The sequence below is a fragment of the Barbus barbus genome (genome assembly GCF_936440315.1).
Source record: "Barbus barbus genome assembly, chromosome: 17".
In the NCBI taxonomy this organism is placed as follows: Eukaryota; Metazoa; Chordata; class Actinopteri; order Cypriniformes; family Cyprinidae; genus Barbus; species Barbus barbus.
Genome location: NC_136745.1, coordinates 26,212,040 through 26,236,903, shown reverse-complemented (window position 1 = coordinate 26,236,903; position 24,864 = coordinate 26,212,040). Strand labels below are relative to the sequence as shown.

General features: G+C 37.2%; 1 protein-coding gene across 1 annotated transcript in view; it reads right to left on the bottom strand.

The window, feature by feature from the left end:
• The window catches only part of LOC306883081 (TSC22 domain family protein 3-like), a 37,456-nt gene extending 12,885 nt beyond the window's left edge, over positions 1–24,571 (bottom strand). Inside the window, exon 1 of the mRNA XM_079438166.1 lies at positions 23,859–24,571. Within this exon, the coding sequence (XP_079294292.1) occupies positions 23,859–24,172 (314 nt within the window). The 5' untranslated portion in view covers positions 24,173–24,571. The remainder of the gene's footprint in view (positions 1–23,858) is intronic.
• Positions 24,572–24,864: the final 293 nt, after the last annotated feature.

Below are 24,864 nucleotides of genomic sequence, written 5' to 3'. Positions count from 1 at the left end.
AACATGTTGGTACAGGAGATGTGCATGCAATGTGTTATGTAAAACGAGATTAGACATCCATTACTTTAATTCACTGGATACATTAAACTGTCTAATTGCCTGAGTCAAGAACGCATGAGTAATTCTTACAGGCATAATTCAGGTCAGCCTGTGGGCAAATAAGGCGTTTGTTTGTGGGCATCTGTAAGCTAAATAATTTTAATGTTCCAGAAGTAAAACCTTCCTTTTGAACATGATGTGTGAGTAGCTATTTTTTTGCTTGTTTTTCCCTTGTCAGGATGGCTTCCCATGTATTGTACTTTCACAGGAACCCTTGACCTATTTGAGTGTTAATACTGTGAGTGCCAGGTCCTGCCCTGAACACCCAGTAAGACAGGAATTTAGGTCAGAATGTTACAGAACATTTTTAGGACTTTTGAAAGCAACGTTGAATGAGTGACTAGTGACTATTTAATAGTCACTAGTATTAAATAGCATTAAATATGTTTGATCACTCAGAAGTTTGGAGTCAGTATTTATTTTTTTATTTACATTAATCAAGTCTCTTTTGTTCACCAAGGCTGTATTTGATTGATCAAAAATACAGTACAAAAATGTAAAATTGTGAAATATTGAAATAATAAGTAATATATGCTTGTGAATGCACTGACACGGGATGAAATGAGGTGCAAAACAAGTCATTACATCACTCAAGCTCTCAGTTTCGTGCACTGGCTGACTGAGCAATTATGAACGGTCAGAATGTCAATGGCACCATTATCATAGTACATGGAGGAGCTGCTTACATAAGACCACATTTTAACAGTTATAAAACCACCTGTAATCATACAGCAAGTATTAGCAGGTGTTTGTACCTTTACACCCCAGGTGTGTCACAAATCCGACCATCTTTGTTGCTTTGTTATCTGTCTAGACAAGACTCAGTGTGGTCTTAAGTGCCTATAGCTTAAACTAACATCTCTGTGGTTACTCTGTTTCCATTGGGCCTCATGGAAATTCTGCGCAGTCTCTACTAAAGATCCAATTATTTTCATGACAGAAAGCCCGAGTCTGTAATATTCTGAGTCAGCCACTTGAGGCAGTTGCGGACATTCAGTGCCCCTATTCCTGCTGGATATTTACACACGCTTGAGTTCTGTGTCAGCTCAGCAAATGCACTCATCTGTCTTTACCCACTAAAGAGAATCTACTTCCCTCTCCTGTTTTATGGGCTTGCATTTATTTATTTATTTTCAGATTCACAAGGAACAACAATGCTGGGCTCATCCTGGATTACTGACATATTGGTATAGATACATGTGATGATAAAGCTGATTTTTTTGCATTGTTACTCCATTTTTCAGTGTCACATGATCCTTCAGAAATCATTCTAATATACTGATTTTGAACTGTAGTGTTTTAGCTACATAATTTCATATTTATTTGTTGATAGGAGCAGTTAAATATTATGTAACGAAATATAATTTGATTCTCTTGAATGCACATTGCAGTCTTATTACTGCGTATGCAAAATGTTATGGAAATTATTTGTCTGTTCCATGTCTCCATTTTCAAATTGCATAACCAATTGCATCAATCTGACTAATGCATGGAACGTAACACATGAATTAGGGGAAAGAAAGCTTCAGTTATGTCAGTCTTTCTCTAAATGGGAGTGCTGAAAACTGGTGTTAAAGGTAAAGTCACTAAATGAAATTCATAAAATCCTGAACACTCCCCCATCTTTCGTCAAATGGATAGTCCTGCCCTAAAGTCATGCCACTGGATGAGCCAATGATTCTGTGTCTGGGTTGCATAGTATGATGCATTGTTGGAGAAACAAACCGGCTAGTCACGACTGCTTCCAAAAAAAAAAATGTTTCTTGGCGTAAATATGAATATTATTGTCCAAGCAATAAACTACAGTATTTAACACTGACTGACAAAATGTTCAAGAAGATTTTGTCCTTTTCACAAAATTTCACAAGATATGAGCTTAAATCAAAGTAATGGAGTCCAGTGGGAGAAACTTTGGTCCAACAAAAATGGCTGTTCTGCACAGTTTGTGCAGTTATCAAATCACTCTAATTAGTCTGTCATAGATCTTCAAGCAACAAAAGGAAAGAGCGCTCTGACGTAAGTCATCATTATCATTATTAATGTAATCATCATAACCTCAGAACATTAGTCCCAAGGTTACGTTGAATAAACCCTCCATTTCCATTCATGCATTTACAAATTGGTGTAGTGGCATGTGTAAATATGAGCAGTCTCCAAGTGATTATTCTATTTTCTCATGCAAATATGATACGGTGATATCAGTCTTCAGTTCTGTACGGTATGTACCAATGATCCACGTGCTGTGCAGACATGAAAGGAGATCACTCCAGATGTGGCTATACTGCTGCACACACTCTGAATTAATAATGCATTGTTTTGTGCAGAGAGTCATCAGAGCGTTTTACTCTTGCACAGCTGCTCATAGGTCATACTAATCAATGCCTCTTGCTGGGCCTTGACCTCCCACGGGCTCGGAAACGAGGAAGAGCACCTTAGAAAGTGGGTCTTGTGTGCCCCAGAATGCTTATGCAACCAATCTGCAGCCAGGTCATGAAGTCATTGTCAATGCAGCAGTTCTTCTACAGTAGCGAAATCATAAAAATGTATTAATATAAGGCTTCTGTATATGTTCCGTCAATGTTTTTCCACCATCAGTGGTTTTCCAAATAATTATCAGAATTAAAGTCAGCATTGACGTCATCATTGTAATTTTACTGTCTACAATACAAACTTGTTGTAGGTTTTCAGTTTCATGTGATGTTATTCTAAAGTTGCGCCCACAGAAAAACACATTATGTGTAGGCTGTTTTTAAATTGTACATAATTAAATTAATTTTATATTAAATAGATGTTTGATATAACTTTAATATAAATACAATTTAATATAAATTGAACAACAGTGACAGTAAAGACATATGTTACAAAAGATTTCTATTTCAAATAAATGCTGTTCCTCAATCTGCAAAAAATGTATCACCGTATCATGTGATCAAATGTATCATATCATTGTCTCTAATATGGACACCCAACATAATATATGATTTACCATCTGAATCTAACCATGTCCTGTCAACAAATGGAAAAGTCAGCGATCTATTTAATTATCATGTTAATTACTATGTGCCTTTAGCCCCAACAGCATTACCCCAAATAGCATACTTTTACATATTCTTTCGTTATTTAAAACCTGTTGCTTTAATTATATTAAACAAAACTGAAAATCATAAAGAAGACCTTTGTCTCAAAATATATGCATTAATTTTAGCAATTCTCATTTGCTACTTAAATCTACAACATTTTAAAAAGCATAAAATATTAGATCAAGCCAGCACAGAATGAACTTTGCACTGCTGCGCACGATCGCGTCAAGGATCAGACAAATATACACGTGCATCTTGAAAAGCGGATGTTTTGGAAAGTGCTAAGCCATGTTTTTGTTTGGTTTAGATGAAAATAATATCAAAGAAACCTTTTACCCCTGGGCGCCTTTAGCATACCCTACTGTTTTTACTGTATTTCTCCTTGAATAAATACAGCTTTGATGAGTATAAGTGACTTTCAAAAACATTACAGACCTCAAACTTTTGAATGGTCATCTTCATTCATCATCATCATAATCTCACTAAACCGAGCATTATTTGTTTGTAAAGCTCTTGAGGAGGCGAGAGCTGTAGAAAGTGTCTGATGGTAGTCTGACGTGAGCCACAGAGACTTCCCTGCCTGCAAAGTGGCAGCAATACAAGCAAAGCTCCAGTGTTCTGGCCTCAGAAGATAAGTGGACATGCCAGGAAGAGGGTGGAGCATAAGGCATCTGATGTCATTACATCCACTTTAACGTAGATCAGCTGGCATCAGCACAATGTGCAGCGCCTGGCAATGGGCCTCCTGCTAAATCCATTCATTAGTGGATCTCATCTCAACTGAAAACAAAACGTGTGTGTGTGTGTGTGTGTGGAGCGGTATTAATTTATTTTATCAGGTACGCTTCAGTGTCTGTTGGCTAGGGAAGTGCCTGTTTGTATTCTCTGCAACCAATGAGGCTTGAAAACAAGAGTAAATCAATTTAAAACATAATTGTGTTAATCTGTGCAATAAAAGGGCACCATAAATCATCCAAACCCTCTGTTTTCATTCAATGAGTACTGAGAACTATTATTCTTTATTTACTTTCTTGCATTGTATATTATCTGCACTGAAAGAATTTGTCCTCTAAATCATATGATGTTGTCATCGGATGGTAAAACACAGACAAAATGTCTTTGACACAATTGAACCATAAACCTTAAGGCAAACACAGATATATAAATAACTAAGGAACAGGAGTAAAGGTCAAGAAATAGCGTTATCTCGCACACATGTTGTCATCACAGCACATTTGAAGATATACACAAACAGACAAGAGAAATACACACAAAATCATCTCCCTCCTCAGTCTAAATCAGGCCGGATGAGATCCATGTGTTGGCTGACTAAAGCTGGCAGCCAGGCAGGGAAGATTTACAGCACCTGGGCCGCCTCAAACTCACTGGCCCAAACTCATTCCTGTGTCTTCATCATGAATGGATCCTAGCTAAGAAAGAATTTCCCAGAAACAGGGTAACCTTGTTCACCCTGAGCCATAACCGCCGCCTACGCCTGAGCACTGGTGTTTGTGTACGTACTTACAGTTATGTATGTGCATTCAAGCAATTACCTCTGCAGAATGAAAATGTGTTTTCTTGAGGCTTTGTACATTCTTAATCTCCTCTGCACAAAAGGATTAAATCGTTTAAAGGTATGAACTGAAAGATGATATATGTGCAGGTAGCAGAGGCGGTGACGTAAAACCTCTGCTCAAAGTCAACCAACCGGACAGAAATACGTAGGTCAACTAAACGGTGCAGAGATGTTTTTATCTGATGTGCAGGCTTTTTTACACGTAGGCAGCATTTGAGCCAATTAGCTGTCAGCATATCTCCAAAACAATCTAGAAGCCTAGTCAGACTTGAGAAAGTTGTCCAAAAAATTGTGATATGCTGGCATGCAGCCACTTTTGCAGAAACACGCGATGTTCAGAGCAGTCAGGGGAGGTGGAGGCCATACGCTGCTATACAAAAGCATGTTACAAGGCTTCTGAACTTCAATGAGGTCGCCTGTTGGCCTCAGATGATCTTAGGTTATCTAATGTACATCGGTGAGAATTAATTATGCAAATTGCAATGTCGCACAAACACCCACCATTTAGTTCTGAATGCATTGCACACAGTGCAATTTCCAATCTTGCACGTAGCAGACTAACACAATCTGCTGTACTTTATTGCAACTGTATAGCACTGAGTTGGAGGCAACTCAATTGACTTTATAAAATTCAGATAGTGTGCAGTTGTGCTAACACAACTGTTCATTTTCTCCATAATGTGGCAATAGTGTGTGTTGAAAGATTGTATCGGTATACAACAGTTCGACTCTAGTCTGCAAACTCCAAATACTGAGATTGAAACGGATCAATGTTGTCAAGAATGTCTTTCGAGACATTGTTTGCAGTTCTTAGTCACTGTAAAAACAAGGCAGTTAATAGAAAGCCTGTTTCAATCTAATGCAAATACAAAGGGCAAGCAAGTTGTATTTGCACACTGTTGTACTTTCTCTCTCTCTCTAAGTCAATGTCCATGATTATTCCATTTTATTCAAAATAAAAGATATTATTAGATATTCTAAAATAAATATGACTTGATAGGAGTGATTAGCTCCAATATATGGCTCAACGCTAAAGATCAGAAGCAGTGAAGGACCTCCTGTTCATATGTCACTATCAAAGCTTTCCATGTTTACAGAAACTGATATATCTTTATGGCCCTTATTAATAATTAAAATATCACTTTATTATTTTCAGATATGCAGGCACACAGACATGGTTTTACATAACAGTGAACCGAGTCAACTGCCACACCCAGAGCAATGCAGAAGTGCAGAGGGCTGTTTTAAAACACCAGCTGCATCTAGATTTGTTCTGTTTCGAGTTCTTTTTAAAGGTTTTAACCCATAATGTGTTTTAACATTAACCCATTGTTTTTTCTCAGTGCATACTCAACATAAAATAAGACTTGACCAATTTACTTCCTTGATGCATGTTCCTAGTGTTATTGTGAATGATTCATCCATGCAAGGTATTCTTCATAAAAACAGTCCTTGTTATCATTAATCAAAATGAAATAACCTGCTCCATCACTTTCCTTTCCTACTGACAAAACTTACTGAGCCTTCAAAGGGACACAGTGAAGGAAAAATGAGATGGAGGAAAAATCATAATGAAATGTTTTAGCACTCACTCACAAAACTTTCCCAAGAAACTTTGCATTCGCTTGCAGAACCTTTGAGTTCTCTATTCTCTAAGTACTGCGTTCCCTAGAGGAATTTGCTCACAAAAGCATTTAAATATAATTGTTATTGTATCATCCCATTCAATTACTTTACATGATGTACAGATTAAATTTAAGCTTTTATTCACATATTTGCACTGATAAGTGCGCATAAACAGAAGCTCAACCGTACTTGATGCGCAAGAACAAACCTCATTGGTTCTTTTGGAAGCTCTAACATGCTGCATAACACACAAGATTGAACCTCATTGGTTCTCACCCATCAAGAAAGCATGCTTGCCGTAACTGTGCACTGGTTAATGTTTATATGTGAATAAAAAACCTGAATTGAGTCTCTTCCAAAAATTTGGATTAAACCACTTAGTTCATATGAATTTGTTTTATGATCTCTTTTTGAATTTTTTAAGGCATCAAAGTGATAAGTTGCAAGGACTGTCAATGGAGAGACATGAATTTCTTAGATTTCTTTAAAAATATCTTCCTTTGTATTTGCAAAGATGAACGAAAGTCTTACGTGTTTGAAACAACCTGAGGGTGAATGTTTGGGTGAACTAGCCCTGTAACATTTTCATGGAGTGATTTGGTAATCGTCTCACAACGCACACAATGACAGCCCAACCATGGAACAAAAAAACACATCTGGAGAGCTTGAGGACTGGAATTAAAGCTGTAAAATGACAAAGGCAGAACCTCAAGTCAAACAGCAGACTGCAATATAGCTGTTATTTCAGAAATCTGCTCCAACACCTTCAGTTGCCCTAAAAGCATTCCTTATGTTCGGATTTGCACAATCTATGCCAGATTGTGAAGGTCAAACACTTCAGCAATTGTCTACATACTAAGCTCATCCTTGCGCTTTTGCCCCTCCCTACTCCGTGCTTTGCATGTCTGCAAGTGTTTGCCTGGTGTCTGGCTTGGGCGCTATTTCTGGCGTGACTGAAGGTGTTTGGTGTGACACTGACAGTACCTGCGGGGTTATAACAAGGTGAGTCACTTCTACCTGGATACCGTCACCCTGTTGTTTGTTATGAAGTGCTTTAACCGGTGTGCCGCTCTCTGTTGCTAAACAGAACTCTCTTCACTGTCCTCACAACACCCTGGAAAACATTCATCTCGCTTCTTCTGACTGTGGGGGAGCCTTTAAGGCCAGACTCACTTCAAACGGCCCTGTGACATAAACATGGTCACTAGCAGGTTCTCAGAAACTCTGCCCAAGTAAACAGACCACAGGAAGAGACTCTACATGAACCTCAAATGAGGACAACAAGGAAGCTGGTTGACATGGGCCCTATTGTTAGACACTTTGTGATAGACACTGGCATGGAAGTTGAGGTTTTTGCAGTGCAAGACCCTGACTACTCTTTTTGCTCTCTTGAAAACAAAGTGGGTGGACTCCAAAGAAATTAAGCACATAAATTAGTTTTCCTGCAGGTTTCCACATTCAAAGAAAACTTGAAATCGATACTGATCCTGTTTACTCTTTATAATAGAGACATTCCTAGTCCTGTTGTGAAAGATTCATTGCTGCATGTCATTCCAAGTTTTTTGGGTTTTTTTGGCAAAAATAATAACTTAGTCTGTCTCTTAAACAATAGCAAAAGCATTGTTTTTTCCATGCACTGGTTACTTTTAAGATTTTGGGCTATTTTGCTAACACAACATGTCTTCTTTTAGACTACAACGACATATAAAATAAAAACATATAAACTACACATGTTTATTTCATTAGACTTTCTCTATTGATGTCTGTAGTTTCCAAATACAATATATATTTTCTAAAAAAAGATATGCACCAAACTTTTTTCCTGTACGTTTTATTCCTATATTCCTAATTTTACAAAAAACCTTGGTCATATATAATTTGCCCATATTTTATTTTATTTTAAATTATTTTTGAATATTTTACAATATTTTAAAATTTTTTATTTTATTTTGAAATATTTTATTTTATTTTATTTTAAACAATGCATTTTGATATGATATGTAATGTATTTCTGATATGTAATACTAATTTTTAAAGATCTTATCACACAAAAGTTCTTATTCTGGACTTTTGCTCCCTGAATATCCTGTTTCACTTGGAAATGTCACATTACGGAAGTCAAAAGAGTTAAAAATGGGCAAAGTGTTCTTTATTTTGTCATTGTTGTTGTTACTACTATTCTTTAAGAGCTGATGTCGTGATTAATCCGAAAGAGTTTTCCATGGTTTGAAGTGTGGGTGGCACAAATATAGTTCTCTTCTGATTCGTGCTATTATATCGTTTGTCAAGATCTAAACGGACATGTGATGTAATCTAACGTAAAATTTATCTGAAGGATGTCCTGTGTCACTTTCAGATCTGGATGACTGTGAGTGTTAGAAAGACAGAGAGTGAGAGAGACAGAGAGTGCACACAGAAACAGGGAAATAAAATAAAAAAATGAGGAAGAGAAAGAGGTGGGAGGGCTTTCAGCTGTTGTTCTGCTGTGTTTCCTCTGATAGTGGACTTGGCTGTACTCCCAGTTCTTTAGGTAATAGATTCAAAACACAATTACCTTCAACGCCTTTTTATGAAAAGACTAGGTGGAAGTATGCAAAGGAACACTCATTCTGGATTTCCACCAATATATTTTATTATCATTTTTTCTCTCAAATCTGTATACATAATATAGTTGTTTTACTTTTATATTTTATATATTTAAGGCATGCTGCATATCACTGTGGATATACTTTTGATGTACAAGAATTTATTCCACCTTCATCCTCTTATAAAGCTGTCTCCCATCACATGAGTGAAAATGCTGACAGTGCTGACACGAGCTTCTTATATCTAGATCAGCTTATGGTGCACACTTTAATTCTTTAATCTGTTCTACACAAGTGACCCTTTGCGAGTTGCACTTGGCCGGGATGTTGAAGGGAAGGAACTTATTCTAGAATACTAATTGAGGGGAACAAAAGCACCCGATGGGCCCTCACCCATGATTCTCCAGGTGACCATGGCAACACTTAAAACCTGAAAGATAACGTCTTCTTGAATTTAAATGTGCTTCGCATGTCTCTTATGGACATTTGCCTGGTAATTCTAAAGAAATGTATAAAGAAAAGAAAATAATTAAAATAACAGGCCCACGTGCCTACGTAATGGATTCCACTTAAGAACAGATATGCAAAACACTGTTGCAATCCATTTAACATGCCAAGACATTTCTCTCATGCAAGTCCGGTCTTATACTCTCAGATATGCTCTGTCAGACTGATCTAGTAATGTAACTGTTACTAGTTAAAGTAATAGAAAGGTGTGTCTCATCTACATTACAAATTTCCATATGCACCGTCAGGCTTACATAATACAATAACTCTTGCTTTTCAAGCAACAAAGGGAAAAATGAACAGCTATCAGTATGTCTTGCCTTGAAAATCGGTCTCTTTTTTTCTATGCGAGCATTACAATAATTTCCATGTGTCTGGGCTGCAGTGGACTGGCATAGTATCATTTTATAATAAATATTTGTTTAGAGGAAAAGATAAATGTCCTGTAAATCCAAACATCATCCAGAACCACCTCTGGAAATCCAATGTAAAACATCTGTCTCAACACAATGAATATTACTCTTTTTTTTATGTAACTTATATTATGTCACCTGTTTTCCTCAGTTACTGAAAACGGTATATTTTGCAAAATAATTGTCATGCTTATGTTTAAATTTACATATTTGGCAAGTATTTCAAAACACCTTAAGCATTATTCTAATGGGATACGTTTTCCAATTCAAAAGTGACAGTAAAGACAGTTTTTTTTCTTCTTCTCGATGAGTTGCATTCAAAAGGTATGTCTGTGAAACACTAATTTACCCAAAAACTATTCCCATCCGAATCTAGCGTTGCAGTGCATTACGTGCGAGTTCACTACATGCATATTCCCATGAACACATGACCTAGGTGTGGAGAAGACCACACTATACAGTACTTGCTGAGATCCAGAAAATCAAAAACAGGAAACTCTCAAACATAGTATGGTACAGCTATATGGAGGATCATGCATTTCTTCAGTGAGGAACTTACATCACCAAACCAGAGAGCATGGGGTTATGTTGCACAAGTCAAAGGCACATAAGATCACTCTGCGTCTATCACAAGATGATATTTTTCTATATAGCCAGTCTCCGAAGTAATACGTTTCAAAAGCATAAGTCAAATCAATATAAACTGAAACCAATGCTATCATAATTGTTACTTCTTTACCTTAAATCATGCAAAAAAATTAAAATAAAATCAAGCTGCGTGTTCTGGAGAAGAAGAAAAAGTCTGTTGAAAAGCTGATTGGCTCTTGAGTTATACTGTAGGCGGGATTTTCATTGCTGCTGCTGCCATATTGTGGTTTTATGATTTCCCCATTCATTTTTGTACAAGAGGCCTGTCTCCTCCTCCTGTGCTGTCTCTGGATAAGTATGTTCTAGTCTATGAAGACTAGAATGTTCTTTGCTGCCCAGTTCTTTAACAAATGACACATCATGAATTGCAGGCCCTGGGAGATTGCAATTTGGACCACAGCTCTGTAGTTTAAATCCAACAAGAACCCAATTGCCCCTTTGGACAAGGCTAAGAGCAGAATGTTTCACATTCCAGATCCCAGTGTCTTTGATTTTTTGGCAGAGCTTTGTAAGTTACATTAGCCTGTCCCAGAGTTCACTGTTCTGTTTACTCATTTGTCTATTTGCATTTGCTTGCATGACCAACCCATCCAGATTATCCATTCCAAGACATATCAGTGGAAAGAATGCTACTGCAAACGTGGTAAATGACACTGGTAATTAGCACAACACAAGAAGCAGAAGTGCAAAAACAAACTACACGCTAACACTAGCCATGCATGTTTAACATGGCAGATACTTTAGAATACTGATACTGTAAACAATGGCTTACAAAGTGCGTCTTGTTCACAGGTTTTTGATTCAGGGCCATGTTTTAACTTCTCTGACTTTGAGAGGTAGGTCACCCAAAAGTCAAATAAATTATGATATCTTTGCAACTCTTGTACATTTAATGAAGGTAAATGAGGAATTGGGCTGCCAAGCTTCAAAATAACAAAAAAAAGCTAAAATAAAATATAAAATCAATTAAAATAAAATAGTTGATAAATGTGATTAAAATCACCAGTCAAATAGATGATGAAGAATATCTTTGTAACTCTTGAGCATTTAAAGAGATAGTTCACCCAAAAATGAAAATTTGATGTTTATCTGCTTACCCCCAGGGCATCCAAGATATAGGTGACTTTGTTTCTTCAGTAGAACACAAACATAGATTTTGACTCAAACCTTTGCAGTCTGTCAGTCATATAATGGCAGTCAATGGGACCCACGGCATTGAGAGACAAAAAAACATACACAGACAAAACCAAATTAAACCCAGCGGCTCGTGACGATACATTGAGGTCTTAAGACACAAAACCTGAAATATAGCATATGACTCACATTATGCAAATTTACTATTCTTTAACACAATCGTTTTACTGATCAGACTGCATAAAAAATATAATGTGAGGGGTAATTAAAATCACCTATTCTTGCTATTGTTTGATTGCGCAGCCTCGTCCGGTTTACAAGAAACCAAACACTGAACCTGGTTATCATTTATCACAGTGACTATTGGAGTCAATAAGAATTAAAGACAGAGCGGTCTACTGGCATGGGCATGTTACGGAAGCATACTTGAGCTTTACAAGGGCTTTCCAGGACGCCCAAACATTTCCGATAAAAGGAGAGGAAGGTTTCTTAAGAATAGCAGTACTTTGGGTTATTAGTGCAAACAAGTTGATTCAAATGAAAAAGCAAGCCTGATGAATCAGTGTTGTTGACTCTTTTTTCTTTTGCTCTTAGTCTTTGAGAAGTGACGGCAACAAACATCAAACCTACGTAAATAAAGCTCATAAGTAATATCTGTTTACCTTTAGCAGTATCTAACAATTAGTCAACATCCCTTCACATAAGCACTCTGCGTTTATGTGAAGACACAGTGCCTTTCCTTCATCAAGCTTGACGTTTATAATGAATCACATGCTTATGGAAAAAAATGCTTTGGGGTGTATGTTATGTATGTTATCAGTCAAAATTAATGTGGGTGGCATCCATGCTATATCCACAATACTGATTCAGTACATCAAGATAAACTCAAAGTTCCCAAAATAATACTTTTTACAACTTTATTAAAGTTTCTGCGCCACAAAACAATCTCAGCTTTTACTGCTTAAAATATAGTCTTAGTTTTGTTGCGTGAGACTAGTGTTTTGAAAAACCAAGATCCTTTAATTAGCCGTCCAAATCTAAGAAACCAAAACGGAGAGTTGTTTACTGTGAAAGGGCTGTTTTGGACTGGAAACACGCACGCATATTTTACTGCAACCTGCTGTACACATGCCCAACACGCCAGAGCAGAGACGACTCGTCGCTGGTTTGTAGCATGTGACTGGTGAAGACTGGACAAAGTCCATAAGTATATACTGCTTGGATACTACGCAACGCAACAAATCCAGAAGCTCTACGCAGGCCTGCAGCCGAGCAGGATGAGCTGTAAAAGCAGGCTGATTCATTCACTCTATAGTTGTTTCGGAGGACACCATGTTCCAGACCAGTCAAGACAAAACCATGATGACCCATGGCTTGTCACGGTTAATCTTACAGACTAGCATAATGGAAAAACATAGAGGTTTCCATAGAGGCCTGCTCTGCCAGTGCAGTGTTCTTGGTCATACATCATAGTGAAATATTTGAAAAAAGTGTTTTGTCATGTAATCTAAAAATGTGATTGGTGACAGCTAAAAAAAAAAAAAAAAATTATATTTAAGACAAAAATATTATTTAGAAAGAGTAAATTAACTAGACTACGTTAAATTTGACAAAAAGTGCCAGTTCAAGTACAGATCCTTAGTTTTAGAATTTATGTACATTCATGAATGTTTGTTTTTTGTGTGTGTGAGGGGGGGTTATATTATTATTGTTATTGTTATTATTATTTAAAACACAAATATAATAATAATAGTAATAATAATGTATTGATATTATTATTATTATTATTATTATTATTAAAATACAAATAAAATAATAATAATAATAATAACATTACATTTTCTACTATTCTTATCATTATTCGTATTATTTAAAATACAAATATAATAATAATAATATTTTTTATAACAATAATTATTATCATAATAATAATTATTATTATTAAAATGCTAATAAAATAAATAAATAATAACAATAATAATAAATGTTTACTATTATTTTTTTATTTTACTATTAGTATTGTTGTTGTTGTTGTTGTTTAAAATAAGCATAAAATAATAATAAGAATAACTGTGTTATTATTAATAAAAAATATTTATTTTACTACCACTACTTTTTCTTATGAAAAAAACCCCAGTAAAATAAATTTAAATTTGATGCTTAATGCATAACTCATGTACAGCGTGATTTCACTTTGGTTGGGGCCATCCAGTGTGATACAAAATTGCTTTATCTCATTATACAGTATATAGCTAGGTATAATACAATGGCTAAATCCTCATTAAACCACATGCTCACCTTGTGCACTCAACTGAACTGCAGTTCTATACAGAAACTTCTAGCCTTTTATTCCTACAATGAGTGAGTAAATTACCCTATTATTTTACGTTCCTTCATAAATCCCATATTGCAAAAGATTATGTTGATGAATAGGTTCATAGTGCATTACAACATTTTTTTCTGCTGAGTTTATGTGTGGAAAAAATGGTGTGGACTCAGCAGCAAAACTCTACTTGCACCTTTTGCTATGTTCCTGATACAGTATACAGCACAGCTCTTCTAGGGCCTAAGTCATGCACAGATTCGGCTCTGCCCACGTGGGCTCCCAGGCGCTGATATAACAAGGGCAAACGCTGCAGAGGGCAGACTACTGTTGACAGATTCTGTCATTATCTCAATGGACGTCATTGGCAGGGTGTGAGCAGATAAGAAAATAAAGGCCAAGCACTTTTCGCAGGGCTCACCTCTGTATCATCATATAAACAACGACCGCTGATGCTTTCCACATCATTCCACTCTCTTAAACAAGGAAGGCAAAACAAAATCACTGGGAAATCAATAAATGTGTCTTCATTTTTCTTAAATGTACAGTTTCTTTAATATAATATAACATAATGGGTCATGTGATCTATGAGGCAACCTGCTCCGTGTACAATAAACATACAGTATATTTTGTTGGACTACAAATATTACTGTTGATATAAGACTTTAAGCATACTTTTCAAAAGTGCTATTCATTTATTTTTTCGTAAATGAGAAAATATTGAGTGTATCTTTAAAATAAAGGCAAAAGGACTGGGGCTTGTTTGTTCTTTCCAGGACAGAAAGCACTGGAAGTGGTGAAAGTTATTCCACTCCAAGACAGTCACCAGCAGACACTTTTGAGGTCGTGAAAACAAATGCCTTGGATGAAACCGAACTCTGGCCACAGATCTATTCAGAGTTTGTGCGATCACTGATTTTCAGCCAATGAATGTCATTTTTTCACATTCAATACTAAGTTGTACAATAGAATAACTGTCCTTTCACTTTTGACTGCAGCGAAGGTGTTTTGTACAGTGCATTCAATTAAAAAGGCCTTGGGGGAAATTAAGGATATGTCCCCGAACGTCTGCGATCAGAAAGTTATTATGTCTGCCTTGGCAGCCAGTTCAACATGATCAGACCTCTCTTTTGCCCTAAGGTAAGCACAGCTGAAGCAATCCAAAAGACTGTTTTATCAAGTCAACAAACCATGAACCCATGAGGCTGTTTCACAAGCTGTCGGGGCAGTTTTATTTCACAAGCAAATTATCTGACCCCTTTGCTAATACTGTGGACATAGATTTTTGTTGAAGGCCTGCCACAATCAACAACATGAAGTTACCTCCCAGCAGACACCTTGAACACTGGCTTTAAAGGGACAGTTCACCCAAACATAACAGTTATGTCATCATTTGCTTACTCTTGTGTCATCCCAAACCTGGTACACAAATGATGGTACACTGACACTACCATTCAAAGTCTCTCATATATACTGATTAAACAAAAATACAGAAAAAACTGTATGTATGCATGTGTGTGTGATTGCAAGAAAACAAAGAAAAAAAATAATAATCCATGACCTCTTGGGACTTCCATAATTTTAATGTTTTAAACTTTATTTAAATTCAGAATTTTAGCATCATTACTCCTGTCTTTAGTGTCACATGATCCAGCTTTTGTGGAAACTGCAATAATTTTTTATATTTTCAAATTTATTTAAAAATTTTGACTGTCGCTTCTGATCAATTCAATGTGTTTTTGCTGAATAAAAATAGGCATATTAAAAATAAACAAATAATTGCATTTAATTAAATTAAAGTTATTATTCACTGAAAAATCCATCTTACTGTAGCTCTCCTTGGTGCTTGTGAGAGAAATAACTGTGTATGATTTGTGCATGAATTATTCTTTTGAGTGAGTTCCCAGTTATCGGCTCACTGGAGAGGAAGACAAAATAATAATAAAATAACAAGTTTTCTTACATAGCCTCAGAAGACTTGGAATACAGCATATGAGTCACATGGGCCACTTTTATCATACTTTTTAGTACTTTTGCATCCTTTTTAAAGCTTGAAAGCCTTCATTGTTATTCAATTGAAAAGAGCGACAAGTACATTTTTCAAAATCTCTCATTTTGTGATAGAAGAAATTAAGTCTGTTTGGTGGTGCATATAAAATATGCATTGCTTATGTCATTTACAAATGCCACCAATTACTATTAGAGTAAGCTTTTTTTAAAACAACGTTTATAAGACTCCTTTTTCATTGCTGAATGAACCCCACCTTTGTTTCCATTTTAAAATGACATCACATGATTGTCAGTGACATTATTCTGTCCCTGGTAGATTACATAACAGCACAATGTCTCTTTATTAGCCTGTCTTAACATTTAGTCCGTTGTCCCAGGTCATGGACTCCGAGGCACTCCAGTGCCCTCAGTAAGTATGTTAGTGTTTTGGCTATAGCATGGCCGCTCTGGATCAGTGAATGCCTGTGCTGGGTGGGCTTGCAGACAGTGCCTGTCACTACCCTGAACCCTGCTTCTGGGAACAGGAGCACCTTATACCAGACAACAAAGCCTGGGCTGGCCCCCAGCCTCTGGCTCACTGTCAACTCTCGACCGGTCCAGTCACAACAATGCTGCTATTCAGTCAGCCAATTAAATGGATATTATACACCTCTGTGCGTATTTTTCTGACTATCACAAGTAAATTACTGAACAAGCCTCTGCCATGAAGACAACTGACCTGTTAAGCCACTCTGAAACTTGAGCCACCTGTTGAATTTTATTACAACACCCCATCTACTGTCTGCAAGTCATTTATTACAAACAGCTTGTGTAGCGTTCGCTACACGAAGAAGCGCGTGTGAACTCATAATCAGAATCATCGATGCAAATGACTTGCTCTCACAGCACGAGCTCAATGGAGGTTTAATTTTCAGACCAGCTGCACGACTCAATGCGTTGCATGTGTTACATCAAAAGGCCGGTTCTCACTCAAATAATTAGCGTAGACATTATCAATTCATTAGGTTTTATGTGTATGATAGGTAAAATTGATGGCATATGATCTAAGACGGGTGGAATGAGTGTACTGCTATTCGCTATTCTCTTTAGTAAGCTGGTCTAAATTTAAAGCAGCATTGGTTCTTTTGAAATAGGGCAAGAGCCATAAACAACAACCGTGAAGCTATTCAGACCAATGGCTCAATTTTGATTGCTTCTATTGAAAAAATTATATGGCTGCAGACTATAACCTCCAGAATGTTTATTCATAAAGCAGTGTAGCATTTTTCAACCAGTCAGGTCTTTACCAGGCATCGTTTTTATTTAGTTCTATTTGGGCTTTGGATGTGCATACCTACTCTGTATTTTTAGATTGCTTTTGCTTTTATACAACAGTTTAATAGACACAAAGTTATAATTGAGTAACTCAGTTTTAGCTACTACTGCCAGTTACTTCATTTACTTTTGCTCCACTAACAAGCCGTTGAGCCTCAGACACACATGTTGTGTCTCATTTCAAAGGCTGAATCCACCAAATGTTGCATTTGTCATTGATACATCATTGGGACTGTCTCGTTTCAGAAAAATAACCATTATGTTATAAAGCAGAAAGGAAATTACAATAATTTATGTCTCACAATGGCAACAATTAATTTTATAATGGCTGCTTTTCTAAAATGAGACATGCTCGATGATGTATGCAGCCAACAAAAGGAAATACAGCTAGAGACGTTCCTGAATCAATCAGTGTTGTTGTTTTTTTTTAACAAATTGGCTGAGTGAGTGAATGATTAAATCATAAAGGGAATCAATTTAGTTTTATGATGAATTAATCGGTTAAGTGAATGATGCATCATTCCTCAATTAATTAATTGTTGGAACCGCATGCGATTTACTATTTTCTCTTCACTTGCTTGGAATTCTTTCTATAGCCTCTTTCACACAGCGAATTCGGAAAATACACGGATAATGTGAGCCATTATTTGTCCCGGAATCGTTTGATTTTGGCTCCTTCACAGTACCAGTGATTTTCCGGAATCTGTGTGTGTGTTCACACACAACCCGTAAAGACACGTGACATTAGGATGTGATGTGTAATGCGACACGTACCATTCCACTAAACTGGCGAACGATCGCTGCTTCATTACGGTTTGCACAAATTTTTTCATCTGGAACATTGATCGGCCTTCAAAACACCCGGTAAAAGAGTCGCATGATAACATGCGTCATCGGCCTTTACGGCATTGCATTCTGGCTTTTGTCCACACAGTGCTAATTCCGGGACTGATCCCGGCAATGTTACTAGGTCCCAAACCTGGGATAATTCCCGGAATCAATCCCGGGATGTGTTTGCGTTCACACAGAAGGCACTCTGGCAATTTTCCGGCAATTTGAATAACTCCTAAACTATTGACTAAAGTCAATAACTCCTGTCACTTGTTGCCACCTACTGGCATATTCATTTATCCTGCAGAAAGATTCACTGAAAAGAAAACATAGCTAATGCACAAACTGGTGGTTTTCACATTGTGAACATTTGCTGTGTTATGAATCCAAGCATGATTTTTCCCGAGCATGATTTTTTCGCAGCAAACCCCACAGTCCGAAATTTTCGACCAAACTTTTTGCACGTTAAAAAATAAATACGAACTTAAGTTGTGTCAATCACTGTGTGACACTGCCTCCGAAACTTTTGTCCGTCAAAAAAAATTCGGATCAGGTTCGATTTTCTGCGTTTCACGTCCGTAGCATGCATTTTGATAGGAAAGGATGGGGAATACGAAAAAACTGAAAAACGGACTTAGTGTGAAAATGACCTTCAGTCTTGTGCATTTCCACTCATCTAGCGTCATCACAAACAGAGCACCTGATGTGAACTAAACGCAGGTTGGTGTGTGTGTGTGTGTGTGTGTACGTACATATATATAGGAGAAGGCAGCTTTTTAGGAGGAGACAGCTCATGCAGTTCATTAGCAGTTTTATAACTCTGTACTCAAATTCAGTGTTGGGAAGTAGTTAACTACAAGTAGCGACGCTACTAACTTAACTACATTTTTCAGTAGCTTGGCAGTAGCTCAGTTGCTTTTTAAACAGTGTAGCTTTTCCAGTAGCTAACTACTTTTTGCAGAAAGTAGCGGTGTAGCGCGAGCAAAAGCTACATTGCGTTTTGTCGAGCCTGCGCGAATCAGCGCGATGCAAGGATATTCTTCTTGTTAGATTACAAACTCATTTTTTGCCATTACCGCCACCTGTTGTTTAATCACGCATCTTGCGGCTAACGGTTCACTGACGTACAGAAGTGGGTTGACACTTGACACACCCATATTATCCATGATGGAGCAAGACGTGGCGGCAGATTTGGAGGATGGAGAAACAACTAACGTTAATTACCCATGGCCTTATTTGTCCAAGTTCATGTCTCTCAAAGAAACGACAAGTAAAGGTTACACTTTTTGTAACAGTCTGAGATATTTGAGTGTTGTGTGTAATAAAACAATACTCTTTGAAATCATAATTGTATTGCATTGTTTTAAACACTAAATATTTTACTTAAAACATTCATCAGACACTTATTCAGTTATTTATAATATACGTTGTTCAAAAAAATCAAAAGTAGTTTCAATGTAGCTAGCTACTTTTTGATAGTAACTTGTAGTGTAGCTAACTACTTTTCCAAAAGGGTAGCTTGACTGTAGTTTAACTACTTTAACTTACCAGTAGCTTGTAGCTTGTCAAACTACAGTTTCAGAGTAGCTTCCCCAACACTGCTCAAATTATGTTACATATTATATGCTCTTATCCAAGGTGAATTCGCATTGCCAGTTTTTCATGCAAAATGGTGTTTCAAACAGTGGCTGAATTTGAAATAGTATACTAGCATACTACTCTGCGATATACTACGACATAGACATACTACTGCGATATACAACATACTACTTCTGCAATATATTTCAAAAGAGTATACTAAAAAGCATAAAAAATAGTAAGAGTATGTTATTGCGAAACACAATTTGAGTGATAAACAATAAAAACGAAACCCAGTGTTGTTGGACTGTATATCAGTTAAAAGTTATGTCACAGCATTGCAGTTTGTGGTTAATTTTCCACATCGTCGCTGATTGTTTAAATCTGATCCAATCAGCATTTAGATTTTTGCTATTCATTTGAAACAGAACTCTTATTGAAGTGTTCCTGCTTCTGTTGACACAGCTGGGAGTGGTAAGCATGTCTTCAGATTGTGGTGTAATGTATGTATAGCTGATCTTCTTTATAGTGATGACCATGTCAAATAAACAGGACTGTGAGGCCACAGAGAGCCAGGGAAGGATGGGAATAATGCTCAGAGGTTCCAGGCCTGGGGTTTGTCAAAGCCTTGATTTCTTCATGCTTATAGTGCAGGATCAGGCTGACATTCTCAAAACAACTTTGAGAGAAAGACCACTCAGCCAAAACCACAGAAACCCTGATGACCCCGGGATTTTTATATAACAGTCTGTTGCGTGTTGCCTTCCGGGAAATATCCTGCAGGCTTTAGGAGGACCTCTCACAAAATAGTTGCATCTTTTGATATGTTTTTGTCCTCTCCTATAGACTTGGCAGTATACAGAGGTGTGCAGGTGTGCAAAGTGTGCAGACAAACGCTATCTATCTATCTATCTATCTATCTATCTATCTATCTATCTATCTATCTATCTATCTATCTATCTATCTATCTATCTATCTATCTATGTAGCACATATTCAGCATTCTTGTTAAAGGAATTTTAAGGAGGACGGAGGCTTGAGAATGAGCAGTTCTGAATTTTGTGTGTTAATAATCTGTTTGGTCAGAGATATTGGGGTCAGTCTGGACAAGGCTGAGGGTTCAGATTTTATCTCACATGGGCATCGTCCTTGAAGGGTGGCACAGCTCTGTCTATACATGATGTTTATGAGGGCGTAGATTACCTTTTGCAAGGTTTTGCATACTCAGCATTTGGACATGGATTTGGGGTGTGATTTAAGTAGAACGTTGCTCCAAAGAGTCTTGTGTATTTATGAGTCATACTACCTTTTCTGTGCAGGTGAACGGCATTCTCAATTCTCTTTAAAATTTTTGTTTATGGCTTAGTGACACTTTTATTTCTTCTTTTTCGTGTTTTTTCCTTTTTGTCTCATATTTCTTGTATCAATATCAATATGAGCTTAACATTTTTCTGGAACAGATATTTTGTGGTGTAGTGATTATGGACATCGTATGTCAGTTCTCAGTCGTCTGAGGTTTATTGTCCTAAACTGTCATGAAACCAGTTAGATAGTGAGATCTGATTCTAAGCAGCAGCTTTATCACATTTTAAGAATCAGAAGAGTCATAAAAAATTACACTGAAGAATAAATATACATGATATAAAAAATAATATTTACTGCACTATGTTTAGAGCTCACCAAGGGTATTTAAATATTAGTTTGTTGGTGTTAAAGATTAGAGCTGTCAGAATACAATTTTTTTAAACTAATGCAATAAAAAAAGTGTTTTTTTTTTATTTTTGTATAAATTTGGAGTCAATTTTATATTTGGAGTATAGCATTCAATTAAAATTAGTAAATGAAATTTAAAATACATTAAATTACATGACATTTTAATCATATTTCTTAAAAGTACTACTAATTATGCACACACACACATATACTGTATATATATGTGTGTGTGTGTGTGTGTGTGTGTGTGTGTATGTGTGTGTGTTACTTATATATATATATATATTAATTTTATGATATGATATGATATGATATATGATATGATATTAATGCATTATCATGATATTATTTAATCACAAAAGAAAAACATTTAATGCACACACACACATATATACATATATAGTGCACTTTTAATGTGTTATGTAATCACCTATTTCCATTCAGCAGGCACCAGAAACACACCTTTTATTTAAATCCCCATGGATAATTCCCAAAAACACTGGCTTCCAGACACTATAGTGTAGATCATGAGCTGTTCAGCTTGGCATGTCTGGATCCATGTCTCTGCATGCCTGGAGATGGATTGCATTTCTTCATATGAAGTAAATAGACTAGCATTTAAGCAATATATCTGAGGGTTTAGTGGACAGGACTTATTGTTGGCAAGACCTCTGTTACTTTGTATCCTGCATACTATTAAACAGACACACCTTTCTTATCATTGTTCCATCAATAACACTGTGTTCCTTTCTTAAGACATCAATTACCTTTGGGTGAAACACAAACAAGTCGGTATTTAGTCTGCAAGAGGAGTGGAATATGAAATATTATACAGTGTAAAGGATGAGAGAAAGGAATCATCTCATCCATAAGACACTAGAGTGCTAATTTTTGATATCATGTTTCACAGGGAAAGTATCCCATGGCATGGAACAGTCCAACATGAAAAAGAACTGCCTTTCCTGTCATGGAATACAAGAATGTGTCGGTGTACAGACTAACAATGGCTATTTGATGATATTAGAACAGAGGGCTGTTGAACTCTGTGTATTTAGTAACTAATGCAGACTGCTCCTGTTTGCATCCCGACACCAGGCTCATAAAGAAAAGCTAATTATGTAGACTGTAACCTTTCACTGCCACGTATAAAACTGAGGACACCCCGATAAAGAAGATTAAACATTACCTGGCACACTAGGAATCCTGTTTCAGAGGTGTCCCAGTAAGGTTAAAAGGTATATTGTCTTGTCGTAAAACAGACGAGATTAGATGCTGAGCAACTTTATCGCATTTTAAGAATCAGAACAGCCATAAATAAGATTCCACAGTAGAATAAATTTATTTTGCATATCATATTAATATTTATTGCATCATATTTAGAACTTGAAACGTTCTTGTTTTAAATATTTATTAGGGCTGTTGGATTATTTATTTATTTTATGCATTTTTTTATTATTGTGATTAATTAATATCAAATCATATCATTATCTGCATACCATGTCATTAAATTGATTAGCAAAAAGGTAAATTGAAAGCCCTACTTTTCATATGCGTATCTGTTCTTAGTACATCACATCAGCTTGTTCCAAAATTCAATATTATGCATACACACTGAAGTGAGTTTTAAAGGTTTATGAGATTTCAATGCATTGTTTTGGAAACTCCTGTGACCATTACATTTTATAAACATGCATATTACATGGAAAGGAATTTGTTTTCCTGCATACTTCAGCTATGGGGAGATAGACTATGCCGGAATGGTATGTAAATTGCCCATAGTTTGTAAATTAATGGGTGTTTTGCAAATCGCACTGGTTGGGGAGAAAAATCCACATGCACTTTCTGTGCAAAAAAAAAAAAAAAACCTGAATATTTGCACAAAACCATTGCATGAACCTGATGAGTTGCAATGAATGGGGAGTATTTAAGAAGTGAGGACTGGACTGACTCAAGATCCTCTTAAGTTTGCGCAAAGGCATGTTCTTCATACCAATCTACACATTCCCGGAACCCTGCTGAGACTGCAAGCCACCCTGTTCTTAAATAACACAGTTGTGCGTGGTCCTTAATCATCAAGGAATGTAAATAACTAGTAGTGTTCAGTGTTTGTGTAACACTTATTGGTGTTGGCTGGTGGTTGGCAATTAATAAATGATGAATTACTACCCAAACCCATTAAAATGAGCTTGGTTCAAATTAAATGGTAATGTTACCACTTAAAGTCACCATATCCAGTCAGCGAGGAGGTGGCCAGAATTATATAAGTGAAACCACAGCATGTTGTTGTCATCAGACTCAAACATCCCAACGTTGGCCATTAACCGGCAATCACGGCTCTGGCAGATACTTTTAGAATTTTTATGAGCTGAACTAGACGAGTGTGCCAGAGCAGGTGTGTGAATGCACGAGTAGTTTCACATACCTGTGGAAGAACAGCAGTATGGACAGCATGGTCTGGTCAATGTTGCTGTTGCAGATGCCCTCGTTGAGCAGGTAACAGGGGTCCCGGACCACCGACTCCAACGAGTCCTGTCTCATGATGTTGTTGAGCTTATCTGTGTTTAAGTTCTGAAAGTGAAGCTGGTCTCGGAGCTGTCTGAAGTGGTTGACGGACGTAGGGCTTCCCAGGCTGGTGTGACCAGCTCGGCCCGGCTCAGGCTCACAGCCATTGGCCAGATCTAGACAGCAGCTGCAGCAGTCCAGGCCGATGGGCGAACGGCACTCCTCGTTTGACATCAGGTCAAGTTCCCCCACGTGGGAGTCAGACGGTAGCAGTGACAGGTTCCCCTCCACCTGCTCCCAGGTGATCTTCAAGCGCACCTCCCTCCTTATCAAGTCCACCAAGTGTGCCAGGTGCTACAGGAGAAGAAGCGTCTGTGAGTTGGTTCTCCTCAACTGCATGTGCGAGAGTGTGTGTTCACACACGCGACGCAGGTTTTTATGAGCCGGGGGTGCCTGTTCTCTGGTAATGATGCAGCAGGAATGCGTTTGAAAGAAAATCCAGAAGCTGCTTCTGTTTTTTGTAGATTTTTTTTCTTCTCGCTGTTCCCTGCCCTGTACTTTTTCCTGCCCCTGTGCGTGCATACAGTGCAGACAGCTAAAGAGGAGGTGGAGGGATGGAAGAGAGGGAGGAGCAATCCATCTGATTGGCAAAGCATGCCTATCAGTTCACAAAAAGATTCCGCCTACTTCCCCTCAACATCACAATGAGGGAGGAGCGAAGTTGCATGCTCTTTAACATGTGCACTTCAGTTCTGCCAGGCGCGGAACCCTGAGAGAGAGCAAACACATAGTACTTCCCCTGTTTATATCACTGAATCAAACACAAATGTAGTTTTTCCTTGCTGGTTTGGTCTCGCTTTCCTAAGGCTATTAATTCAGACTCGACTCGTAGTCTTTGCATGCTGCTGGGACAAATACTGCTTGTG